We start from the raw sequence: 23,510 nt of genomic DNA, 5'->3' as shown, positions 1-23,510 counted from the left end.
CGGCGAGTTTTTCTCTGGGCCCTAATCCCCGATACAGACATCGCTCTTCTCCATTCCACGACTTTCCGATATCCGAGGGGCCCGCCCACCTTCTCTACCCAGTGGTCTCCGACGCTTCCAACAGGCCAGCGAGGGCCGGGGCAGAGGCCGCTGCTGAAGGGGCGCGTGCACGGGTATCCCGTTCCACGGCCGCAGAGCAAGGGTGACCTCGACGGGCGTTTTCCCGGAGGTGAGCGTCACACGCGACGATGGAGCCCAAGCCAGGTGGGGACACGAAAGAGGTGCTCTCTTCCAACCCCACAGCCTAACCAGCCGCCTCTCAGCGGGCGCCGTCCGGAGAGAGTGCGGATGACTCCCGGCGAACCATCCCCGCTGACGACGGTGGGGCGCCTCACATCTGCACTCAGCAACGTCCTCCGCGAGCGGGCGTTCCGAGACTTCTGGTGCTTGAAGGGATGCGGCGGGGCCTGGGAAAGCTGTCTCCGAAAATGGCCTTCCTCACCCAGACTCGGCTCGGTAGCTGACGGTAGCTGGTGAGGGCACGTCTGCTGTGCGGTAACGAACGGGAAGAACGACACGACTGAGAAAATGACGACGGTGCCCCGGAACGACAGGACGCTGTGTGCCGTGAAAGCTGTCAGAGGCCTCTAAGGGGAAATCATTCGGCGGAATTTGCCGCGTGCTTCCCGTGTGCAGAGCACCGTACTAAGCGCTGGGGAGAGGACAGTCCGGCAGAGTCGGGAGACACATCCCAGGCCCACAACGAGCAGAGGAACAGCTCTAATAAATCGGTATCGTACCACCACGCGAGACTCGATTACCCGGTGGACGGTTCCCCGGGGGCTGTCGGTACACCTTCACTGGGTAATTTATTTTACTGCCTGTCTCCCCCTCTTAGACTGTAAGCTCCTTTTGGGGCAGGGAATCTGTTTACCAACTCTGTTATACTGTACTCTCCCAAGAGCTTAGAACAGTGCTGTTCACGCGGTAAGCGCTCAATAAATACCACTGACCGACCGACTGATTCACGGCGAGATCTTCCCTTTCCAGAGCAATGCGATCTCTAATACCGGCCCTTCGCAATCGGCTGAGAGAGAAGCAGCGTGACCTAGTGGAAAGAGCACGGGCCTGGGAGCCAGAGGTCCTGGGTTCTAAAGGCGGCTCCGCCACTAGCCTGTGACCCTGGGCGAATCACTTCCCTTCCGCGGGCCGCGGCCTCCTCATCTGTAAAATTGAGGCTTCAATCCCCGTTCTCCCTCCTACGTACCCGGTGAGCCCCTTGTGGGACACGGGGACTGCGTCCGACCCTATCTATTACCCCGTTTCTACTCAGTACGGTGCTTGGCACATAGTAAGCGCTTAATAGGGAGAGCTAGAGAATAGCTAGAGAGAAGCAGCGTGGCTCAGTGGGAAGAGCCCGGGCTTGGGAGTCAGAGGTCACGGGTTCAAATCCCGGCTCCGCCGCTTGTCAGCTGTGTGACTTTGGGCAAGTCGCTTAACTTCTCTGGGCCCCAGTTACCTCGTCTGTAAAATGGGGATTAAGATTGGGAGCCCCACGTGGGACAACCTGATCCCCTTGTATCCTCCCCAGTGCTTAGAACAGTCCCTGGCACATAGGAAGCGCTTAACAAATGCCCCCCCCAAAAATAAAACAGGTACCATTTAAAAACGTGATACCACGGCTGAGCCCGAAAGCACGGTACTCACGCCCTCACAGTGACGTACTGCGATGAGGAAAAAAGATCAAGACGGTCTCGGCCCAGGAATATCGACGAGCGAATTAACGGTAATGGGCGATTTCCACGCCCTCACGCCGAGCTAAGTCGTCGGGCCGCGAGGAACTGGCAAACCTCCCCGCAACGGCCCTGGCACAGCCAGCGCCCCAGAGAACATCTCGTGATCACAGACAGCACCCTGCGCCCGCCAGACGAGACAAGGACATCCAGGAGGCAAGCGTGACCCGAACGGTAGCGCCCTACTCAGGCCATCACGGTGCGACAGAGGGACTTGGAGGAGGTACGCATCGTGGCGTGCTGCAGAGCGTTCAGCGCAGCAGCAGCAGCAGGAGAGGGCGGCGGGGACAGAGCGTCAGTTAATGGTGCCCTTGACCCCAGCTATCACACCCTCTGGGGCAGCCGCTGTTCCTGCTTCCGTGGGCTGTTCCCCAAAGGTTTCTGGAGGAATCGGAACTCCCAGTACGGAGAAGACCACGTAGTACAAAGCTCCTTAAGGGCAGGGATCGTCTCTATCAAGTGTACTGCACTCTACTGCTTAGTACAGTGCTCCGCGTAAAGTAAATACATTCAATAGATACCACTGATGGACTATGAATAGCACAGCACTTTCGTACCTATCTATGAGAAGCAGCATGGTATAAGGCAGGGGCTTGGGAGTCAGAAGGTCATGGGTTCTAATCCCGGCTCCGCCGCTTGTCTGCTGTGTGACCTTGGGCAAGTCACTTGGCTTCTCTGCGCCTCAGTTACCTCATCTGTAAAAAGCGGGGACTAAGACCGTGAGCCCAATCTGGGACAGGGACCGTGTCCAACCTGATCAATCGTATCTACCTCAGCGCTTAGAATAGTGCTTGGCATATAGTAAGTGTTTAAGAACTGTCATAACTACTATTATTATAAATTACGTCTTTCCATTTAGGTCTATCTCCCCCCCGCAGACTGTAAGCTCACTGTAGACAGGGGATGTGTCTACTAACTCTGTTGTGCTGCACTCTCCCAAGCGTTTAGTACAGTAGTCGTATTTATTACGTGCTTACCGGGGGCAGAGCACTCTACTATGTGCTGGGAAAGAGTACCCGGGTGGGAATGAGACCCAATCCCTGTCCCTTGGTGGGAGGCTCACAATCTAAACATGAAATGGGAGTAGAAGGACATCGCCACAGACACGCCGGGAGAGATGAGAGCAGAGCAGCCACGACAACGCAGAGACGAAAACAAAGCACGGGTGGGTGCCTGAGAGTCGCAAGGACCTGGGTTCTAATCCCGTGTCTGTCGCGTGGCCTTGGGCGGCTCGCTTCACTTCTCTGGGCCTCGGTTACCTCAAACGTAAAATGGGGGCGAAGAGCGTGAGCCGCACGCGGGACGGGGACTGGATCCAACCTGATTAACTTGCATCTACCCCCACAGCTTAGAACAGTGCTTGGCACATAGTAAGCGCTTAACAAGTACCATAATCATTATTATTAGAATCTTTCTCTAACCTAGTGTTTAGCACACAGTAACTGCTTAATACATGCCAAGGAGCTCGGTACAGTGCTCTGCACACAGTATGGCTCAATAAATACGACTGAATGAAGAAAGGTTATCATCATGCACACCAGAATACACGGGAATCTAGATCCTCTTTAAGGCCGGCAGCAGAGCGGATTCTCCAGATCCCGCGTTGGTGTAGTCTGACAGACTTCCCTGCCAACGCATTTTTCTCGCCCAGATTTTGGAGGAAAAAAAATGAAGCTTAAAGACCCCTTCCGACCACGTTGGAGCAAAGTATATTTGACGATTCATAAAATGTGCTTCTCCCTGTTGCCTCAGGCGGAGGATATTATCAACAAAGACGAACCTAATGCAGCTGTTAATAATCGATGGGCCGTCTCTTCCGCCAATACAATTAGCAAAAAGCCTCTTGCTGATACCAGAGGAAAGTGACCACCGAAAGATGGCCAAAGGGGAAGCCCGCGACTTTGACCCGGGTCCCCTCTGCTTTTACCAGAATAATGGAGGGCCAGAAATCACTTTCTCCACAGGCTTCCTCTTGACTAGCTCCCTCACCTCCCCCTCTAGACCGCAAGATCCTTGTGGCCAAGGAACCAGCCTCCCCGCTCTGCTATACTGTACGCTCCCAAGCCCACTGCTCTGCACACAGTAAGCGCTCGACAGGAATGACCGATAGAGAAGCAGCACGGCCTAGCGGAAAACTGGGAGTTAGGGGTGCCCGGTTCAAATTCCGACTTTGCCACTTGTCACTGCACTTCTCTGTGTCTCGGTTACCTCATCTGTAAAATGGGAATTAAGACAGAGAGCCCTAAGTGGGACAGGGACTGGGTCCAACCCAATTATCTTGTATTTACCCCATCCCTCGGTACAGTGCCTCGTACCTAGTAAGCGCAAAGCAAATGCCATTAACAACCTGATCGATCGATGGATCGTCCAGACCACCCGTCCATCCATCCGAGAAGCAGCGTGGCTCAGTGGAAAGAGCACGGTCTTGGGAGTCGGAGGTCGTGGGCTCTAAACCCGGCTCCGCCGCTTGTCAGCTGGGTGACTTTGGGCAAGTCACTTAACTTCTCTGAGCCTCAGTTACCTCGTCTGTAAAATGGGGATTAAGACTGTGGGACAACCCGACTGGCCCGTATCTACCCCAGTGCTTAGAACAGTGCTTGGCTCCTAGTAAGCGCTTAACAAATACCATTATTACTACCCAGCCATTCATTCGATCGTATTTACTGAGCAGTTACCGCCTGCAGAGCACTGTACTAAGTGCTTGGGAGAGTGCAGAGCAACAACACAAAATGAGCTTACAGTCTTAACAACGGGGCACCGAACATCTGGAAGTGGACTAGGTGAATGAAGACGACTGCTCTTGAGGCACATATGCCAGAAGACATGAAAATGATTGTGGATCTCAGCAGACAATAACAACAACTGCGGTATTTGTTAAGCGCTTACTATGTGCCCGGCACTGTACCGCGCGCTGGGGTGGATACAAGCAAATGCCGCACGGTGCCGCGGTCTGACGAGAGATTTGGAAAAGTCAGGTACGAACCTGTGCCTGGGAATACTCAACCACGGGTTTCCATTGGCAACAGACAACTCAAAGCGGTCACCAAATTCTGCTGTCTAGGCACCGAGCTATCCTACGGTGCATGGGGCCAGGGGGAAAACAGAATGCGAAAGGCCAGCGTGGTTTTTGAAAGACTGCGAGACAGAATGTTGCGGCAATCTCTTTTTCTTTTTGGTGTCTGGTAAGCGCTGTATTAAGCACTGGGGTCGGGTCGGACCCGGTCCCCGTCCCGCCTGGGGCTCACAGTCTTAATCCCCACTTCGCAGGTGAGGTAACTGAGGCCCAGAGAAGTGAAGTGACCTGCCCCAGGTCCCGCACAGCAGACCGGTGGCGGAGCCGGGATCAGAGCCCAGGTCCCTCTGACTCCCGGGGACCCACGAGGCTACTGTTTCTCCGGGGAAGGCCGATGTGGTTTGCCAAAGCACAGGGACCTTAACCTATAAAACTGCCTAGGAATCTGGGGTTCTCAGAACTCTCTGGGTGGATGGGGGGGGGGGGGGTGAAAATGGAAGACCACACGATATCCCAGCAGCTGCTGCCGAATAAGGGAACTGGAAAGGGGCATGCATCCAAAAGGGCAGAAAACCTAAGCCTGGGAGGCTCAAATCCGAGAAGGAGCTGCTCTCTCCTGCACAGACCGTGTGTGAAAACTGAGATGCAAGGAGGCAGATCTGAAAACAGGGAGGTCCAGTGTGGAACGACCCCAGAGCCTAAGATTGATCCTTACCTGCAGACAGTGCCTGGAGGCATTTACATTTTAGATTATAAACTGGGAATTGGTCTAATAATTCTTCTGTACTCTCCCAAGCATTAAGGCTAGGGCTTTGCACCAAGTAAATACTTCTGCTTGATTGGAGCCTGCCCTAGGTAGGGGGTCATTTTTGAATACAAAGGCTAGCCCTCCAGTCTCCGAAAGGAGTTAAATCATTTCGGCAAACAATGAGGACAGATAATGAAACCCGGTGAGGGGGTCCAGCAAGAAAGACCGGCAGGCCTGGAAGGGGCCACAAGGAACTGCCTTGTGCCATGCTCTGTTCTGAGTGCCTTCCCAGGCTTAGTGGTGACCCCGTTGAGCCCCTGCCTCTCTCTGCTTTGCCAGGATAGCTCTTTCTTTCATTCGATCGTATTTACTGAGCGCTTACGGGGTGCAGAGCACTGTACTACGCGCTTGGGAACGTACAGTATAACAAAAAATAGAGACATTCCTTGCCCACAATGAGCTGACAGTCTAGAGGATGGGTGTGTGATTCAGTGGGAGTGGATCTGTGTTGGGATGAGGGTGGGGGTGAGTGGGAGCTGGACATGAGAAGGGATAGGTGATTTGGGGGGAGGGGTTACTTCAGAAGAAACCTCAATACTGCAGGGATGCATTTCGAAAAACAGTCGAAACCACTTGGCTTAGCCGTAATCAGGCTTAAGACTCTCTCCCTCCCTCGAGTGCTCACCGGTTCGCAAGAACTACGCACCAGGGCTAATTATGTGGAAAGATTAAAGGGGGGAAGAAAACCGAAAAGATCGAAATAGAGAAAATCTCCAGATCAACAAGATCTGCGCTCGATACATAATCGGCCTCATGTGTAACATGCCAAGGAATGAAATTCTTTCTTGACCCAATTATGGGACCAATTGTACTCTCTCGGAGGAGAATAGTCTCAAGTTCTAAAGCCGGACATCTGTTCGCTGGGAACAGCGCGTCACTACTGGGCGAGAAGAAAGGTAATTGTGGCGAGATGGGTCCCGAGGCCGTCTGGTGAAATCTGCACGGAGCCTTCACCAGAGAGGCTGAACAAGGAGCAGTCCTCCCGTGACCCACCGTGAAAATGAAGCCCCTCTCCCTCCCCTCACACACAAAGCAGAGGCACACACATCCATATGAGGTTTCCAATCGCAAAGCGGAAAAGGGATACGGGCAAGAACACAGAGCAGGGAGAGGATGGATACTGGCAGCGTTAAATGCAGCTGAGCCACTCTGTCCGATGTCTCACGTAGGACTCGCCAGCCGGCCTCCGGGGAATTGTCTGTTTATATACTCTTTGTTTCCCATTTAGTGTCTCGCTTGGACTCTCGCTGGTTCTCGCTCTACATTTACACAGAGCCGCCTCAGTCATCCTCATGTACGTGGATAAAATTTCATCAGCATCGAGCTCGTGGTAGGCAGGGAACACGTCTACTAACTCCGTTACACTGTACTCTCCCAAGTGTGCGGTACAGTGTTCTGCATGCAATAAGCACTCAGATGCAACTGAATGATTGATCATGGTTGTTGAAAATAGATTACAGTGCACACAATCTCTCTTTTCTTTTACGGTCTTTGTTGAGTGCTATGTGCCAGGCGCTGTACTAAGGCGCTGTACTGGGGTAGAGACAAGCCAATCAGCTTGGACACAGTCCCCGTCCCTCAGAGCGCTCACACTCTTAATCCCCATTTTCCAGATGAGGTAACTGAGGGCCAGAGAAGTGAAGCGACTTGCCCCAGGTCACCCAGCACCCAAGTGGCGGGGCCGGGATCGGAAGCCGTGTCCCCTGACTCCCGGGCCCGCGCTCTTTCCGCTCGGTGGAGAGATAGATGAGATTGTTTACATGAATAGGGTGCCATTAGAGGAGTGAAGTGTGTGGGCCGGGGTTGGAGTGAGACATGAGAGAAGGTAGGAGGGAGCAAGGTGATTGACTGCTTTAAAGTTGACGGTAAGGAGTTTCTGCCTGATGAAGAACTGGATAGAGTATGGACTGCAGTGAGGAGGAACCGGAGGCAGGAAGGCCAGCAAGGCAGGATAGGATAATAATAATAATAATTGTGGTATTAAGTGCTTATTGCGTGCCAGGCACCGTATTAAGCACAGAGGTGAATACAAGCCAACAACCCGGCTCACACACTTCACTCCTCTAATGCCAACCAACCTTCTCACTGTACCTCGATCTCACGCACCACGCGGCCGACCTCTCGCCCACGGCCTGCCTCGGGCCTGGAACGCCCTCCCTGCTCGTAGTCAGTGACAATGCCTCTCCCCTCATTCCAAGCCTTATTGAAGGCCCATCTCCTCCAAGAGGCCTTCCCTGATTAAGCCCTCCTTTCTGCTTCTCCCACTCCCTTCTGCATCACCCTGACTTGCTCCCTTTATTCCCCCCCCCCCCCCCAGCCCCACAGCTCTTATGTACAGTATATTTTTTTTTTGGTCTTGTCATTTATTTACTTTTTTATTTATTCATAGTAACGTCTGTCTCCCTTTCTACACCGTAAGCTCGTCGTGGGCAGGGAATGTGTCTGTTGATTGTTATAGTGAACTCTCCCAAGCGCTCGGTACAGTGTTTTGCAAACAGTGAGCGCTCGATAAATATGACTGAATGAATGAATATATGAATGCAGTAAGCGCTCGGTAAATACTGTTGATTGGCTGAGCAGAAACCCCTCCGGGACATAAAAAACAGGGCCCCGCTCCCCGTCCTGCTTGCCACCAGCCTGCCCGGGGCCGGCTGAGTTTTCTTCAGGCTTCAGGCCATGATTTTGTCAACATGCATCCCCGGTGGAGTTCAAAATACACTGACTTTTGAAACTCAGGCAATTCAGCATTTAACAAAACTACTCTCCAAAAATTCAGTGGGGTTCCCCGGGAAATACAGTTCACATAGTGACCCACGCTTTCTCATACCGGCATCCTGCCCCGACACGTGCACACGTCTTCTCTTTTCCACCCTTCCTCTCGGTTCCCCTTCCCTCCTAGACGAGATGGCTTCTCCTTTCTGAGGCGAACAGCAGGAGCTGTGCAAAGCAGGCCTCCCGGGTAGAGCCTCAGTCCGAGGCCGGGCCTCAGGCTCCCAACAGAGGCCAGCTTCCGATGACGCTGCCGTGAGGTGGGGGAAAACTGACTACCCGCTTCGCACGGGGTGTCATACGAGACATGAAAGTCTGTCCGAAGTCTATTTCTCCATCACCGCCCTGGCCTCCCCTTCCCTATCCCGTCGCCATACCGCCTTCTTGACCGAGCACCCTCAGCGGCTCGGATCGGAGGCTCCCACTAACGGATCACTTCCATCCCGCCGGCGTCTTTGAGAGGAGCAGAGCTATTACCGTCTTTGAGAGAGGCGGCTTAGCCACCGCCTTTCTGAAGGGCAGCGTAGCCTCCATCTTTACGAGGAGCTGTGCTTCCGAGCCCCACTGCCTGGTGCCCTGAGGCGGTTGTTTACCTTGTTTAGTGCCTGAAGCTAGCCCCGCTGCCATGGCGGAGTTCAAAGCCCCCTAAAGGTTGCGTGGACCAAAATAGCTCTGGTGCCTGCTTGGAATCCTCTCAAAGAACCGCTCGGAGCAAAACGAGCGGACAGTCGCGGCCACCTGGGTTAGCGACCGAGGACTAACAATTAGGAACAGAGAAGAGCACGTCAGTTTGCCGACGAGCCCTAAGGATCCGGTCTCCCGATGCTGCGGGGCAATGGCCGCCGACTCGCTAAGGGACCTGTTGTAGCCCCGCATTTTCCCGTCATCCCTGGCTCTCGGGGAAGTCTCACAAAGACAAAATGGCTTCCCAGATTTCACGTCCCGGGGACGGAGGAGAACCGCGTTCGGTCTGCACAGCCGAATCCCCGACAACCCGGAGCAGTTCCTGCTTTCTCTTTTATGTTTTATAGCTGGGAAAGGCAATAATCTTGCCCAGGTTATTAATTCATGACATGATTATTATTAGAATTTAATAGTTTGCAGCAGTTGACATTTAAGTCTCCATTAAGATACTCTTCTAAATACATCAAATACTGAACTTATGCCACGATGAATATTTCAGATGCATGTTCCTCAATTAAAGGAACGGCATATCTCCAAATCATTTATCACCTATGGACAGTAAGACACCGATATAGCAAGGTGTTCCTAACGGCTCTTGGAATTGTCGACGTCTCCCGGGGACTGGTCGGCTCTGTAGCCGAAGCCTCCCCCTAGGATGCCCGTGTCCGTGGTAATCCGCACGATTTGCTACGTATCGTTTCTCTTTCCAACTATACCTATTATCTGATATTTCGACCCAAAACCGGTCCCTTGCCCTAGGAGGTCCCGAGGCAGTGTGCGGTAGTGGATAGAGCAAGGGTCTGAGAGTCATAAGGACCTGGGTTCTAATCCCAGCTCCGCCATTTGTCTGCTGTGTGATCCTGGGCAAGTCGCTTCACATCTCTGGGCCTCAGTTACCTCATCTGTGAACTGGGGATGAAGACTGAGAGCCCCGTGTGGGACAACCTGATGACCCTGTATCTACCCCAGCGCTCAGAACAGTGCTTGGCACAAAGTAAGCGCTTAGCAAATACCATCGTCATTATTATTATTAAGGAGGGAACCCACTTGGAGTTGCACTAAAACCGAATGGGTACAGGGCATAGGTCCTGTCACCCCCTTAGATATGAGCCTGGGGGACGACGGCAGAAGATCCCTCACCGGGCTAAAGATCCCCCTTGAAGCACAACCCTCTGGACGGGACATAAGAGGAAATGAGTTTTAGTTGAAGGTTTTTTTGGGGTGAGAAGTGAGGCCATGGATCTGAAAGTCACACTCTTCCGACTCTCCTCCCAACCGCGGAGAAGCTGATTTTTCTCCCCCCGTTTCGGCAAAAGGGAACCCGGAAGGCCTCGAGCTGCGACATTTCGAAGGCAGTGCCACGCGGCACCCACGGGCGCTGAACGGGAAAGCGCGGTCGGGCAGAGAAGCCGAGAAGCCAAGGGCAGTCGGACCTAAGAGGCGACGAGGAGGCGGGTCAGGCGGAAAGGGAGCGGCACGGCTTCCCCTGAATGGGACGGATACCCAGCAGACATCGGGGCCCCGAGAGGAAACCAATTTCCCGTAAAGGCCATTATATGGCAACTGTGGCTCGAGATATTTTCATCAGTCAGTCAGTCGGTCCGTCGATCCTATCTACTGAGCGCCTACTGCGTGCAGAACGCTGCCCGAAGCGCTTGAGAGAAAATACAATATAACAGACGCATTCCCTGCCCGTATATCCTGCCTTCCGGAGAGGGACCCCCTCCACTGAGGGCAACGGCTTCCGGGCGAGGGATTCCAGTCGGGAGCTGCCTATTAGTGGGGAAACATATGGCCACTGAAATGCAGTGATTTAATAACAACAACAAGAACGACAGAAATGATCATTAATCTCTCCAGGGCCCAAATCTGCCCAATTTTCCTCCTGTCCTGAAGACCCTTAGGACCGCCTGCTCAGCCACTCCCACGGTCTTCGGACAACCGCGTATGCACAAGCCTACACGCGGCCGCGGGTCCGTCCTGCACGGAAGCAGAGGAGGGGACGGCCACTATCACGCTCACCAACCCCGTGGCCCCCGCGGCGGAGGACGCGTTGAGGAAACGTGACCCAGTCTTCCCATCCGCCCCACTCTGGGCCTACAACTCTTGGTCGCTCTACCAAATTAGCTTCCGACGTTTACCAGCTACACGCTTCCCCATAATTCATGCCTGGAATCAGAACTGCCGTTTTTTTAAGAGTTTAGCTGATCTCTTGCCATTGGATCCGCACGGCGTCAGAGTTGGAACCTTCCAACGCCAGCGCGCCATCCTCTTAAACTAATGTTTTCCATTACCATTTCAATCACGGCACCTCTCACATCAGGTGCTGACGGCGCTAGTCAATTTCACACGAGGTAACGGTGCAGAGATGATTGCTGGGCAGGTGTGATGAGGAGAAACGGTCCAAACTGTGCTACAAACAAAAGCCGGAGCTTAAAAGCCACATTTACATGCACTGGATGCTGAATGGGAGAAGCGATTTTTTCATTTATATTAACGTCTGACTCCCCCGCCTCTACACCGTAAGCTCGTTGTGGCCGGGAACGTGTCTGTTTATTGTGATTATTATTGATCGGATTTATTGAGCACTTACTGTGTGCAAAGCACTGCACTAAGCGCTTGGGAGAGTACAATATCAGATCAAACGGCATTGCCTGCCCACAACGAGCTCACAGTCTTCTTCTGTGCTCTCTCGAGTGCTTAGTACGGAGCTCCACACACAGTAAGCGCTCAATAAATACGACCGAATGAATGAATAGGAATGACTGACAGAGATGTTCACTCAGCTCTCAGTCCAGAGAGGAAGATCATTTTTCCTTTCATGAAGTCTGAAGAAGGGTTTTTAGAAACCTCAAAGCGGGAAATAGCTGAAGGAAGAAGGACTCTTCACCAACCCGACTTGAGCGGATTCTCCGACGCAAAGACTTACAAGTTGCTCCGATTTCACTCCGTAGAGCTGGATGGTCTTCGCCACATTCCTTGCCACGGCCAAAGTGAGGTTTGAATCAACCGTAGCCACATTAAGTTCACTAGGAAAAAAAAGGGCGTTGCTTTGATTAGTGCCGTTCTTAATATTCAGCAGCGTAATTCAGTGACATGGCGGTAGGTAGGACGTAAGGCCCAGACTGAACGGACCGAATCACTCATTCCCCCCCTCCCTCCCTCCTATTTATTGAGCACTTACTGCGCGCAGAGCACTATTAGGCGCTTGGGAGAAGCTTGGGGCGGGCGTGGATAGTCTCAAGTGAGCCAGTCACAGGGCGGAGAGATTTTTATTTTTTTTTTAATGGCATTTGCTAAGCGCTTACTATGTGTCAGGCACCGCGGTAACTGCTGGAGTAGACAGAAGCTAATCAGACTGGACAGAGTCCACGTTCCACATGGGCTCACAGCCCTAACGCCCATTTTACAGATGAGGTAACGGAGGCACAGACAGATGAAGTGACTTGCCCAAGGTCACACAGCAGACAAGGGGCAGAGCCGGCATTAGAATCCAGGACCTGTGATTCCCGGGGCTGCGCTCCATCCAGTAGGCCACGCCGCTTCTCAGACGTTGGTTTTTACCATCGTTTTCGCTCTGAACACCGCAGGATGTTATTATTATTAATTTTTAACTCTGGGTGGCTTCCCTAAATAAAACGATCTCGCCATTTCAATTTTTATGGAACGTTAGAGACTTCCTATCGTTTACGACGTTAAATCATCTCCCTCGGCGCAGGTTCGGAAGGGCTAAGGAAGCTGAGATTTAGACTGAAATCTAAGTAGCTCTCGTTTGGAGTTTCAAGCACTTATTCCGTGTACACTCCCGCACGGTGGAAGCCTGGTTTTCACTGCGGCGTTAATTGCTCGTGTAATTCGAGATGGATTAAACATTTAACGTTAGCGCGCTTCATTTCCAAACTGACGATTCAGAGGGAAAAACACACCTCACGCGACCGAATCTTTTGCTCCCCCTTCCTCCTGCTTCACTCGGGCCCTCGCCTCCCCCACACCCGCACTCACCTGGCGATGGTCTTAATGATGCCGTCCAGTTCGTCCGCGGAAGGGGGGTTTCGGCCGCCGGGAGGGAAGACCAGGTTGATGGGATCGAAGAGTCGGGACAGCGACTTGGACAGATAAGCGGCTTCGTACGGTTGCAGTGAATCTTTCAGAGCCTTCTCTGGGCTAGGGGTGTCAAACAGGTCAAAGGCAAATGTTAACCGGAAAACGCATTATTCGTTTAGGGAGGCTGAAATGTAATTAATATCGGTGAGTCCTCTGCACTTTTCCTTTTATGAGCAGCTTCTCGAAAAGAGATCCTCTCGGGTTTCCGAGACAGAGAGAGCAATAGTTTCATTGCTACCGCTTTACGGAAATTCACAATCTTTATCATCTCCCAGTGCAATCAGTCCTGCAGAGCGCTGTACTAAGCGCTTGGGAGACTACGATAGAAAAATAAACGAACATATTCCCTGCCCCAAACGGGCTGCCAGTCTAGAGGGGGAGACAGACATTAATTTGGATAAATCAATGAAACCCAATAGTTAGTTTCTGCGGCCGTGGGTTTTCTCAACAGAGCCCGAATACAGATCCGTATTCCGCGCCTCGAAGACAACAGCGGGTCAGCTTAGATTTGGTTGAAATCCGCCCGAGAGCGAAAAAGGTGCTTGAGACGAAGGGTGTGGGGAGGACTGGGGATCCAGGCCGGCCTCGCTCCCCCTCCCCTCGGCACTGTCCTCATTTGTATGTATTATTTATTACCCTATTTATTCTGTTAATGAGATGTGCATCCCCTTGATTCTATTTATCGCGATAATGTTGTCTTGTTTCTGTTTTGTTCTGTTCTGCTTTGCTGTCTCCCCCGATTAGTCTGTGAGCCCATCACTGGACAGGGATTGTCTCTATCTGTTGCCGAACTGTACATTCCAAGCCCTCAGTACAGTGCTCTGCACATAGTAAGCGCTCAATAAATACTATTGAATGAAAGAATGAATGAAGGCGATAGAAGAAAATCCTGTCAGGCCAGGACCTGTGTGAGTCAAAAGAACAGCGTCCGCGGCCCTGGTCGGGGGGGGTGGGGGGGGGAAGGAGCAGTGGGCAAGGGGCAGCCAGACAAGGAGACTGGGTCTAACCTGACTGGCTTCTACCTACCCCGGCACTTCGTACAGTACCCGGCACATATAAGCGCTTAGCAAAAACCATTAAAGAAAGGTTTATTGGTCCGGAGGGCCTACGAGGGAAGGAACAAAGAAGAATCTCGGGGCATCGGTTTAGCCCAGAATGCCTCCGGGGGCGGGAAGTGGACTTGGATAGTGGCCAGGGTGGTCAAGAGGTAGCCCAGTGATCCTTGTGGGCGAGGACTGCGTCCTGCCAGCTCGAGTGAATCTCTCCTTTCTCCCTCCCTCTGGACCCTAAGCTCCTTGTTGGCAGGGAACGTGTCGCCCGACTCTACTGTATTGTACTCTGCCAAGTACTTGGTACAGTGCCCTGCACACGGTAAAGGCTCAAGAAATACCGCTGATTGCCCGATCGATTCTTTCTGCTCCCATTCCAACCCCTATTTTACCTTGTGGTAGTTCGAAGGTTCACATGTAGTAGGCAGATCTCGGAGATGCCCCCGGGAAAGCATTATCACCGCTAATATTTGTTAAGCGCTTACTATATGCCAAGCACTGTATTAAGTGCTGGGGTAGACACACCGTAATCAGGTCCCACATATGGGGCTAACGGTTTTAAGTAAGGGGGAGAACGGGTATTGAATTCCCATTGTGCAGATGAGGGAACTGAAGCCCAGTGAAGTGACTTGCCCAAGGTAACCCAGCAGACAAGTGGCGGAGCCAAGATTAGAACCCAGGTCTTCTACTCCCAGGCCCGGGCTCTTCCCACTAGGCCACGCTGCTTCTCTCTATTGGACGGAGAGGACGGCCGACTATCCAGAGACTGCTCGTCAAACTGCCCGGTTATTGGAATCACGGTTGGCTTCGCTAATCACAGCAGTTGAGACTTCCTAAAATAAACCAGACATCGGTTTTGGGAGGCAGCGTGGCCTGATGGATAGAGCTCGGGACCTAGGTTCTAATCTCAGCTCCGCCACTTGTCTGCCGTGTGACCTTGGGCGAGTTACTTCACTCCTCGGTGCCGTAGTCAGTCCGGTGTATTTACTGAGTGATTACAGTGGGCAGAGCCCTGTACTGAGCACTTGGGAGAATGAAATACAACAGTGTTATATTCCTACGATATTGTTTCAACTGCAAAACGTGGGGATTCAAGACCTGTTCTCCCTCCTACTTGCCTGTAAGTCCGAGACTATATCCGGCCTGATTTACCTGTGTCTACCCCAGCACTTAGAACAATGCCTGATACACAGTAAGCGCTTAACAGATAACATGAAAATGACTCCATTTTCAACACCGAGCCAAATGTTGTTCAGTTATTCCAATCCGGGATTATGTGAACTAGCCTCCCTTTCGTTCTCGGATCCTCCTCCTCCTCCCTTTTTTATTACGTGCCTATTAAGTGTGAATGATAATAATAATAATGATGATTATACCGGTACTCGTTAAGTGCTACGTGCCAAGCATTGTTCTAAGCGCCGGAATAGATACAGGTCAATCAGGTAGGATACCGTCCCCGTCCCACATGGGGCGCTCGCTCTGAATCCCCACTTTGAGGCAACTGAGGCCCAGAGAGGTGAAGCGACTTGGCCAGGGTCACACAGCAGACAAGCGGCGGAGCCGGGATTAGAACCCAAGACCTTCTGAGTCCCAGGCCCGAGCTCTAGTCACTAAGCCACGCTGCATCTCTTTACTAAGTGCTTGGGAGGGAACAGGAGGAGCACGGCATACGAGCACCGCATTCCAGGAACTTACGGAGCAATGAGTGTGGATTAATGCCTCAGCTTGGCAGCTTTCCACTCTAGCAAGCAAGAAGATGAAAGCCGAAATAAATAAGCTGCCTATCCTTCTAGGACGTATCAGACTTTGCTGTTGGATTTGTAGATTCTGCTCCACTTCCCCTCCCAAGGTAGAAGTGAGATTTACCGGGGTCATTAAGAAAAGAAAAGAAAAGGGAAACGTACTCATCCCCCCCTGGAGAAGACAAAATATTAATTGGGCCAAATTGGAGGAACCGAGGTTAGCCAATATACTCTTCGTTACTAGAAAGAGTGGGTCATAATCAAATGTACATACTCGTAATCCTGCTTTTTCTGCAAGAATATGTCCTGGGCGTCATCTTCCATCTGTTGCACTTCGGCATAGAGATCGGTGGTTCCGCTTGGATTAAAACTGCCTTGGATATTTAGACTGTACTGCTGAAGACGCTTCCACAAATCGTTATAAAGACGCAGTAATTTCGGATATTCTCCTTCGAATGCTTGCTTCAAGAACATAGAAGCTGCCAAAAAAAACCCCAATAACATTCACTAAGTAATTTACGGCAAGAGAATTGATGTCGACCATATCTACAGCATGGACTGCAGACGGAAGAAAATATTCGACTGTGCATTAACAAAGAAGCCAAAAGTCATCTTTTTCTCGTCTGAAAGCATCTAAAACAATTACTTGACGTGCGGGCAGGGAAGGTGTCTACGAGCTCGCATATACTGACCCGACGGCTCCCTCCAGTTATCGCCCCGTCTCTCTCCTACCGTTCCTCTCCAAGCTCCTTGAGCGAGTTGTTTACACCCGCTGTCTCAAATTCCTCTCCTCCAATTCTCTCCTTAACCCCCTCCCACCTGGCTTCTGTCCCCTTGGCCCACGGAAACCGCCCTCTCAAAGAACTCCGATGATCTCCTTCTTGCCAAATCCAACGGCCTCTACTCCGAGGTAATGCTCCTCGACCTCTCGGCTGCCTGTGACACCATCGACCACCCCCTTCTCCTAGAGACGTTGGCTTCACTGACCCTCTCCTCTCCTGGTTCTCCTCTTATCTCCCTCGGACTTATCTCAGTCTCCTTTGAGGGTTCCTTCTCTGCCTCCCACTCCATAACTATGTGGGGGGGGGGGGTCCCTCAAGATTCAGTTCTGAGTCCCCTTCAATTCTCCACCTACACCAACTCCCTTGGAGAACTCCTTCGTTCCCATGGCTTTAACCACCACCTCTATGCGGATGATACCCAAATCTCCATCTCCGGCCCTGATCTCCCTCCCTCTCTGCAGTCTCTCATTTCCTCTTGCCTTCAAGACACCTCAAGCTTAAACATGTCCAAAAGAGAACTCCTTATCTTCTCTCCCAAACCCTGTCCTCCCGCTGACTTTCCCATCACTGTAGGTGGCACCGCCATCCTTCTTGTCTCACAAGCCCATAACCTCGGCGTTATCCTTGACTTCTCGCTCTCTCATTCAACCCATATATTCACTCCATGACTAAATCCGGTCAGTTCCACCTTCACGACATCGCTAAAATCTGCCCTTTCCTCGCCATTCAAACTGTTACCACCTTAATACAATCACCTAACCTCGCCTGCCTCCTTGCTGACCTCCAAGCCTCCTTTCTCTCCCCACTCCAGTCCATACTTTGCTCTGCTGCCCGGATCGTTTTTCTATAAAAACGCTCAGCATACGTTTCCCCACTCCTCAAGAAACTCCAGTGGTTGTCCATCCACGCCCCTGTCGAACAAAAACTCCTCACCATTGGCTTTAAAGATTACTTGATTATCACCGTCGACAATAAGCAGCCCCTGCAGCTGCAACACCCGCCGAATAGCTACTGTGTGCAGACCACTGTGCCGAGAGACTGGGTAGAAATGAGAGAAATGAGAGGCGTGGGCTTTGCTCTGGAGTCGCTTGTAATGGGGGGGGAAGGCTGGGGACGCAAACTGGAAACGGACAATGGGTAAAAGAGAAAGAGCAAAGATACAAACGCCAGAAGTAACGGCAGCCAGGTGAACCAACACATAAAACCAATCTACACACTGGCGGTTGCTATTTCAGGATTGCCCTCTTTTTTTTCCCAGTATGGGACATTCATTCATTCACGAGTACCTATTGAGCGTTTACTGTTTACAGAGCCCTGTACTGAGCACTTGGGAAGGTACAATACAAGAGACATATTTCCCCGCCCACCGTGAGCTTACAGTCTAGAAGGGGAGACATGTTAATATAAATAAATTACAGATACGTACATAGGCGCCGTGGAGCTGGGAGGGGAGGGTGAATAAAGGGAGCAAGTCAGGGCGACGCAGAAGGGAGTGGGAGAAGAGGAAGGGAGGGCTTAGTCAGGGAAGGCCTCTTGGAGGAGGTGTGCCTTCAATACGGCAATGAAGGGAGAGTAACTGTCTGTCGGATATGAGGAGGGAGGGCATTCTAGGCCGGAGGCGGGACGTGAGCGAGAGGTCGAAGGTGAGATAGATGAGATGGAGGTACAGCGAGAGGGTTGGCAGTAGAGGAGCGAAGAGTGCGGGCTGGGTTGTAGTAGGAGAGGCTGGGAGGGTGCTTTCTGAGCGCAGAGCGCTGGACTAACAAGCGCGTGGGAGTCGGCCGACACGTTCCCTGCCCACAACCAGCTCAGTGTAGAGGAGACCACGGGGTCACCCCCCCGGAGAAGCTTGCCGTCTCATGGGGAAGCCTAGCCACACATACACGATAACGCGGCGCAACTCACAAGTCGTCAGCCCTCGGGTGGCTTTAAAATCCTGCTCGGTTTTGTGCCGGTGGATTATCTGTGAGCAGTGGAAAGCTCATTTACGGCTTTTATTTATATTTCTATCACCAACTTCTCATTCACCATCAGGGAGATTTCAAGTAGCTTGGGCTATTCATCAAGTGCCAGCATTTCTCCACAAGGCAACATTTATAATTCGTGGAATTTATGTAACATCTGTCATCCGAGGAGCATAAGTATCGTTAGCGGGATTAACTCAATCATCGCCTCATCCTCGAGATGCGGATGGAAAATGTCATCCCGATATACCCCATTTGAACTGTGGAGAGCTAGTTAATTCTTTCTCATCTGCGTGCTATTTTTAAAAACGGATAAAAGTCTTCCACCATTCTTATAAAACTGTACCCGCCTAAGTATGTCACTGACAGCTAGAAAACAGAATAGTACCCTCATTAGGGTGATTAGTTAGTTGGAGGAATCTGCAGTAGAATTCCGTGAAACTGAAATCACGGATAAAGACAGTGGACTTCACAGAAGAGCTCATGATACTAACCAAAAGCGGCACTTACAATTCGCAGCAGCTTGGAATTCAGAAGAAAGACTGTGAGTTACAAAATTCCAAAATGTAAATAATATTTCAGGCTGGCCGTCCTGGGGAAACAGAAAAGGGAGAGTCAAGTAGACATTTGTTCTTCAGAACCTCTAATCAATCAATCAATCAATCAATCATTCTAATACAGCAACTGAGTTCCTACTGGGAACAGAGCACTTTAGCATCTCAGAGAGAACAATAAAGATAGAAGACGGAATTAGATCGATGTCCTTGAGGAACTTAACAATTTAATGGGAAAGGCGCGTGAAATAACTTAAGGACGGGAGAAAGAAGGGACTGGAAAGACGGGTATGGGGATAAGTGCTTAAATACCACACTGTGAAAATCATATGATCCTATGTTCCTAGACTGTAAACTCCTCGAGTGCAGGATTCACGTCTATCAACTCTTTCGCATCGTTCCCTTCCTACAGTGTTCTGCACCCAGTAAGTATTACCGATCGATTGATTCCCAAGCGCTTGGTGCAGTGCTGTGCACACAGTAAGCGCTCAGTAAATACGGCTGAATTGATGGAAAAGTGCTTTGGACGGCAAATGCACACGGGCCAAAGTGGCGCAAAAGTGCTGATAATAATAATGGTATTTAAGCGCTCACTATGTGCCAAGCACTGGGGGAGATCCAGGGTAATCAGGCTGGCCCACGTGGGGCTTCCGGTCTCAATCCCCATTTTGCAGATGAGGTAACCGAGGCACAGAGGAGTTAAGTGACTTGCCTAAAGTCACACAGCTGACAAGTGGCGGAGCCGGGATTAGAACCCTCGACCTCTGACTCCCAAGCCCGGGCTCTTTCCGCTGAGCCACGCTGCTTCTGATGTCTTGCTAATCTATGAGGACTTGGGGAAGCGGAAAAAAATCAATCGGGGAGAAGGCCTGAAAGCTTCTATTGACCAGGACGTAACACTTTTCCATATTACTGAAAATATTCTATTGAAAATCCAAGATGAAGCTGGGCATTAAATCATCTAAGTACGAAACGATTAACCATCGGCAAAATGGTGATTCAAATGCAATAAAAATGATCAATTTTTAAATGCGAGAGAAGCGGCAGGGCTTGGGGGATAGAGCACGGGCCCGGGAGGCGGAAGGTCCTGGGTTCTAATCCCGGCCCCGCCACTTGTCGATTACGTGATTTGGGGCAAGTCGTTTAGACCTCTCGGTGCCTCAGTTACCTCATCTGCAAAATGGGGATTAAAACTGTGAGCCCCATGTGGGACAGGGACTGGGTCCGACCTGATCGGTACAGTGCCTGGGTCCTGGTAAGCGCCTAACAAACCCCATACGGAAACGCAGGTGAGTTTGGGTCCGTTAATTAGGGCAACACGAAATGATTCAGACGCAACCTGCAGCAAGAAGATAGGAGCAAACCTTTGGAAGCCGATATTGCCAGACGGTTATATCAAAGGAACCTGAAAAAGGGTTTTCCCTTCTCTGGAAAGGCAGGAGAGGGGGACCGACCGAGTTGGCCAGAACTAATCACCAGCCTGGTCAAAGCTCCTCCCACTCATCACTGGCTCCAAAAAGTCCTCCAAATGGAGAATCAAGCAGACGTAGCGATAAACGCGGCAAATTTACTGAAAGAAAAGGGAAAAATGTGACTGTGGATTCGGGGCCTACACATTCAAGAACCAAATGGGAACACTTTATTGGCAAGAATTAGGAAGGTTTTACGTAAGCCACTGCAGCGGTTTCTTAACGCACATTTTGAACAGAATGTTCAATAAGGGAACATACAGAAAGGAAGTGAAGACCAAAATGTGAATGAGTTGACTAGTGTATTTGAGAAAAGACAGTTTTCCATGCCGAAAGGCTGTAGGTCTCCACGTCCTATCCAACCTTCAAATCCATCCTTTTCTCCCCTCAGTGATTTCTCCCCCTTTTCTCCCTCAACAAGTACTACTGACTGATTCCCAAGCGCTCAGTACAGCGCTGTGACACAGTAAGCTCTCGATAAATACGACTGAATTGATTGAAATGGTTGTTCCTCTATCCTCTCGCAGACACGAACAGGGATAACACACCTAACATACCACAAGCTGTAAATCTGCTGTGGGCAGGCAATGTGTCTGTTATATTGTTACACGGTACTCTCCCAAGCGCCCAGTACAGTGCTCCGCACATAGTAAGCACTCAAAAAATACAACTGACTGACTGACGAGACAGAGGTTTGGCACCAGAAATTGGAAACATCATTTTGCTTGTGTTTCCCCTCTCTTTGATCCCACGGCTCCCTCCAGTTACCGCCCCATCTCTCTCCTGCTGTTCTCCAAACTCCTTGAGCTCGTGTCTATGAGCTCACTTCCTCGCCTTTCAATTCTCTCCTCGACCCCCTTCCAATCTGGCTCCTGCCCCCTTCGTCCCACCGAAACCGCCCTCTCGAAGATCATCGATCATATCCCTGCCAAATCCAATGACCTCTACTCCATCCTAATCCCCGCCAAACTCTCAGCGGCCCGCAACACGCTCGATCATCCCCTTCTCTCTAGACTACAAACTCGTTGTGGGCAGGGAATGTGTCTGTTTACTGTTACGTTCTTTGCACCCAGAAAGTGCTCGATAAATGCGACTGAATGAATGAAGGAACAAAACCCTAGCTAACTCTGTCCTCTTAGACACCGTCCTCTCCTGGTTCCCCTCCCCATCCCTCTGGCCGCTCCTTCACGGTCTCTTTCGCGGACTCCTCCTCTGCCTCCCACCCCCTAACTGGGGGAGTCCCTCAAGACTCACTTCTGAGTCCCCTTAAATTCTGCATTAAGAACCACTCCTCTGGAGAACTCATTTGCTCCCATGGCTTCAACTATCACCTCTTTGCAGATGAATCCCGGATCTCTATCGCCAGCTCTGATCTCTCTACTTCTCTGCAGTCTCGTAGTCCCTTCTGTCATCACTGATATTTATTGAGGGCCTACTGTGTGCAGAACACTGCCCTAAGCACTTGGGAGACTACAATACAACAGAGTCGATACACACGCTCCCTGCCCACAGTGCGTTTACAGCCTAGAAGTCCTGCTTTCAGGACATCTCTCCTTGGATGTCCCGCAGACACAAAACATTCATTCATTCCATCGTACTGACTGAGCGCTTATTGCGTGCAAAGCTCTGTACTAAGTGCTTCCAGAGCTCCCTACCTGCCTTCTGACTTTCCCGTCAACTCTAGAAAGCACCACCACGTTCCCCAGGCTCCCCGGCCTGTAACCTGGGCATGATCCTCGGCTCACCTTTCTCATTTAGCCTACGTATTCCATCTGTCACCAAATCCCGTTGGTTTGACCTTCGCCACATCGCTAAGATCTGTCCTTGTCTCTCCATTCAAATTGCTTCCACGTTGATCCAGGTACTTATCGTACTTACTGGGAGAGTACAATAAATACAACCATACACAGACACATTCTCTGCCCACAGCGAGCTCAGTCACCTCACCCTCAGCCCCACAGACCTTAGGTACCTAACCTCACCCTCTGCCGTTTCCCTCATCTGTAATTTATTTTATTGGCTGCCTCCCACTCTGAACTCTACGCCCTCTGTGGGCAGGGGTCATGTTTACCAACTCCGCTGTATCGTACCCTCCCGATGCTCCTCGATGGACATTCCGGTGGAACGGGCTGAGACAAGAAACGTGCAAGGAGAACGATGCCAGAGGCCAAGGTGCAAAACATGCCGAGGGGCTAGCCTAGGTCAGCTGCCATGGGAACTGAAGGAAGGGCAGGCCCGGGAGATATGACTGTGGAAGAATAAGCCGAATTGGCCGATAGCTACGGTATTCGCGTTTAATACAAAGTGCTTTCACAATTAGGTGCTTCAGAGGGACCACAAAATAGCATAACCATGTTAGAAATGAAGAGGTTGGAGGGAGGTGAGAGTTTGGGAAAAAAGGAGGGCAAATTTAGGAAGAGATGAAGGGCCCAGAGCTCACTAGGAGCCAGGTATGTGGATAATTTCAAGGACAAGTGGTTCCTAATGGGACATCATAACAAACAAAATAACGATGATGATAATAGTAATTATTTGTTAAGAACTTACCATGTGCCACACACTATACTAAGCGCTCGGGTGGATGCAAGCAAATTGGGTCGGACACCCACTCCGGTGCTTGGTACGGCGGTTGGCACCCAGTAAGCGCTTAAATACCACAATTACTATTATTATTTTGTTTTCCTGGAAGTCAATACAAGATCGAGCCCAGGCCAACTAATGAAAAATATTTGCAATTCAAAAGAATTTCCTTCACATTCTTTTTTGCTTCTCAGTCCGT

At 51.1% G+C, this 23,510-nt stretch overlaps 1 protein-coding gene across 2 annotated transcripts in view; it reads right to left on the bottom strand.

Annotated features, from left to right (window-relative positions):
• The window catches only part of COG5 (component of oligomeric golgi complex 5), a 203,033-nt gene that overhangs the window by 14,538 nt on the left and 164,985 nt on the right, over positions 1 to 23,510 (bottom strand). For both annotated transcript variants that reach the window (XM_029077969.2, XM_029077970.2), the window contains exons 11-14: positions 19,219 to 19,300; positions 16,237 to 16,441; positions 13,070 to 13,231; positions 11,997 to 12,096 (exon numbers count right to left, since the gene is read on the bottom strand). In XM_029077969.2, the coding sequence (XP_028933802.1) occupies positions 11,997 to 12,096; positions 13,070 to 13,231; positions 16,237 to 16,441; positions 19,219 to 19,300 (549 nt within the window). The remainder of the gene's footprint in view (positions 1 to 11,996; positions 12,097 to 13,069; positions 13,232 to 16,236; positions 16,442 to 19,218; positions 19,301 to 23,510) is intronic.

The sequence above is a fragment of the Ornithorhynchus anatinus genome, chromosome 13, assembly GCF_004115215.2.
Source record: "Ornithorhynchus anatinus isolate Pmale09 chromosome 13, mOrnAna1.pri.v4, whole genome shotgun sequence".
NCBI classification, from domain to species: domain Eukaryota; kingdom Metazoa; phylum Chordata; class Mammalia; order Monotremata; family Ornithorhynchidae; genus Ornithorhynchus; species Ornithorhynchus anatinus.
This window is presented reverse-complemented; position numbering and strand designations above follow the sequence as displayed.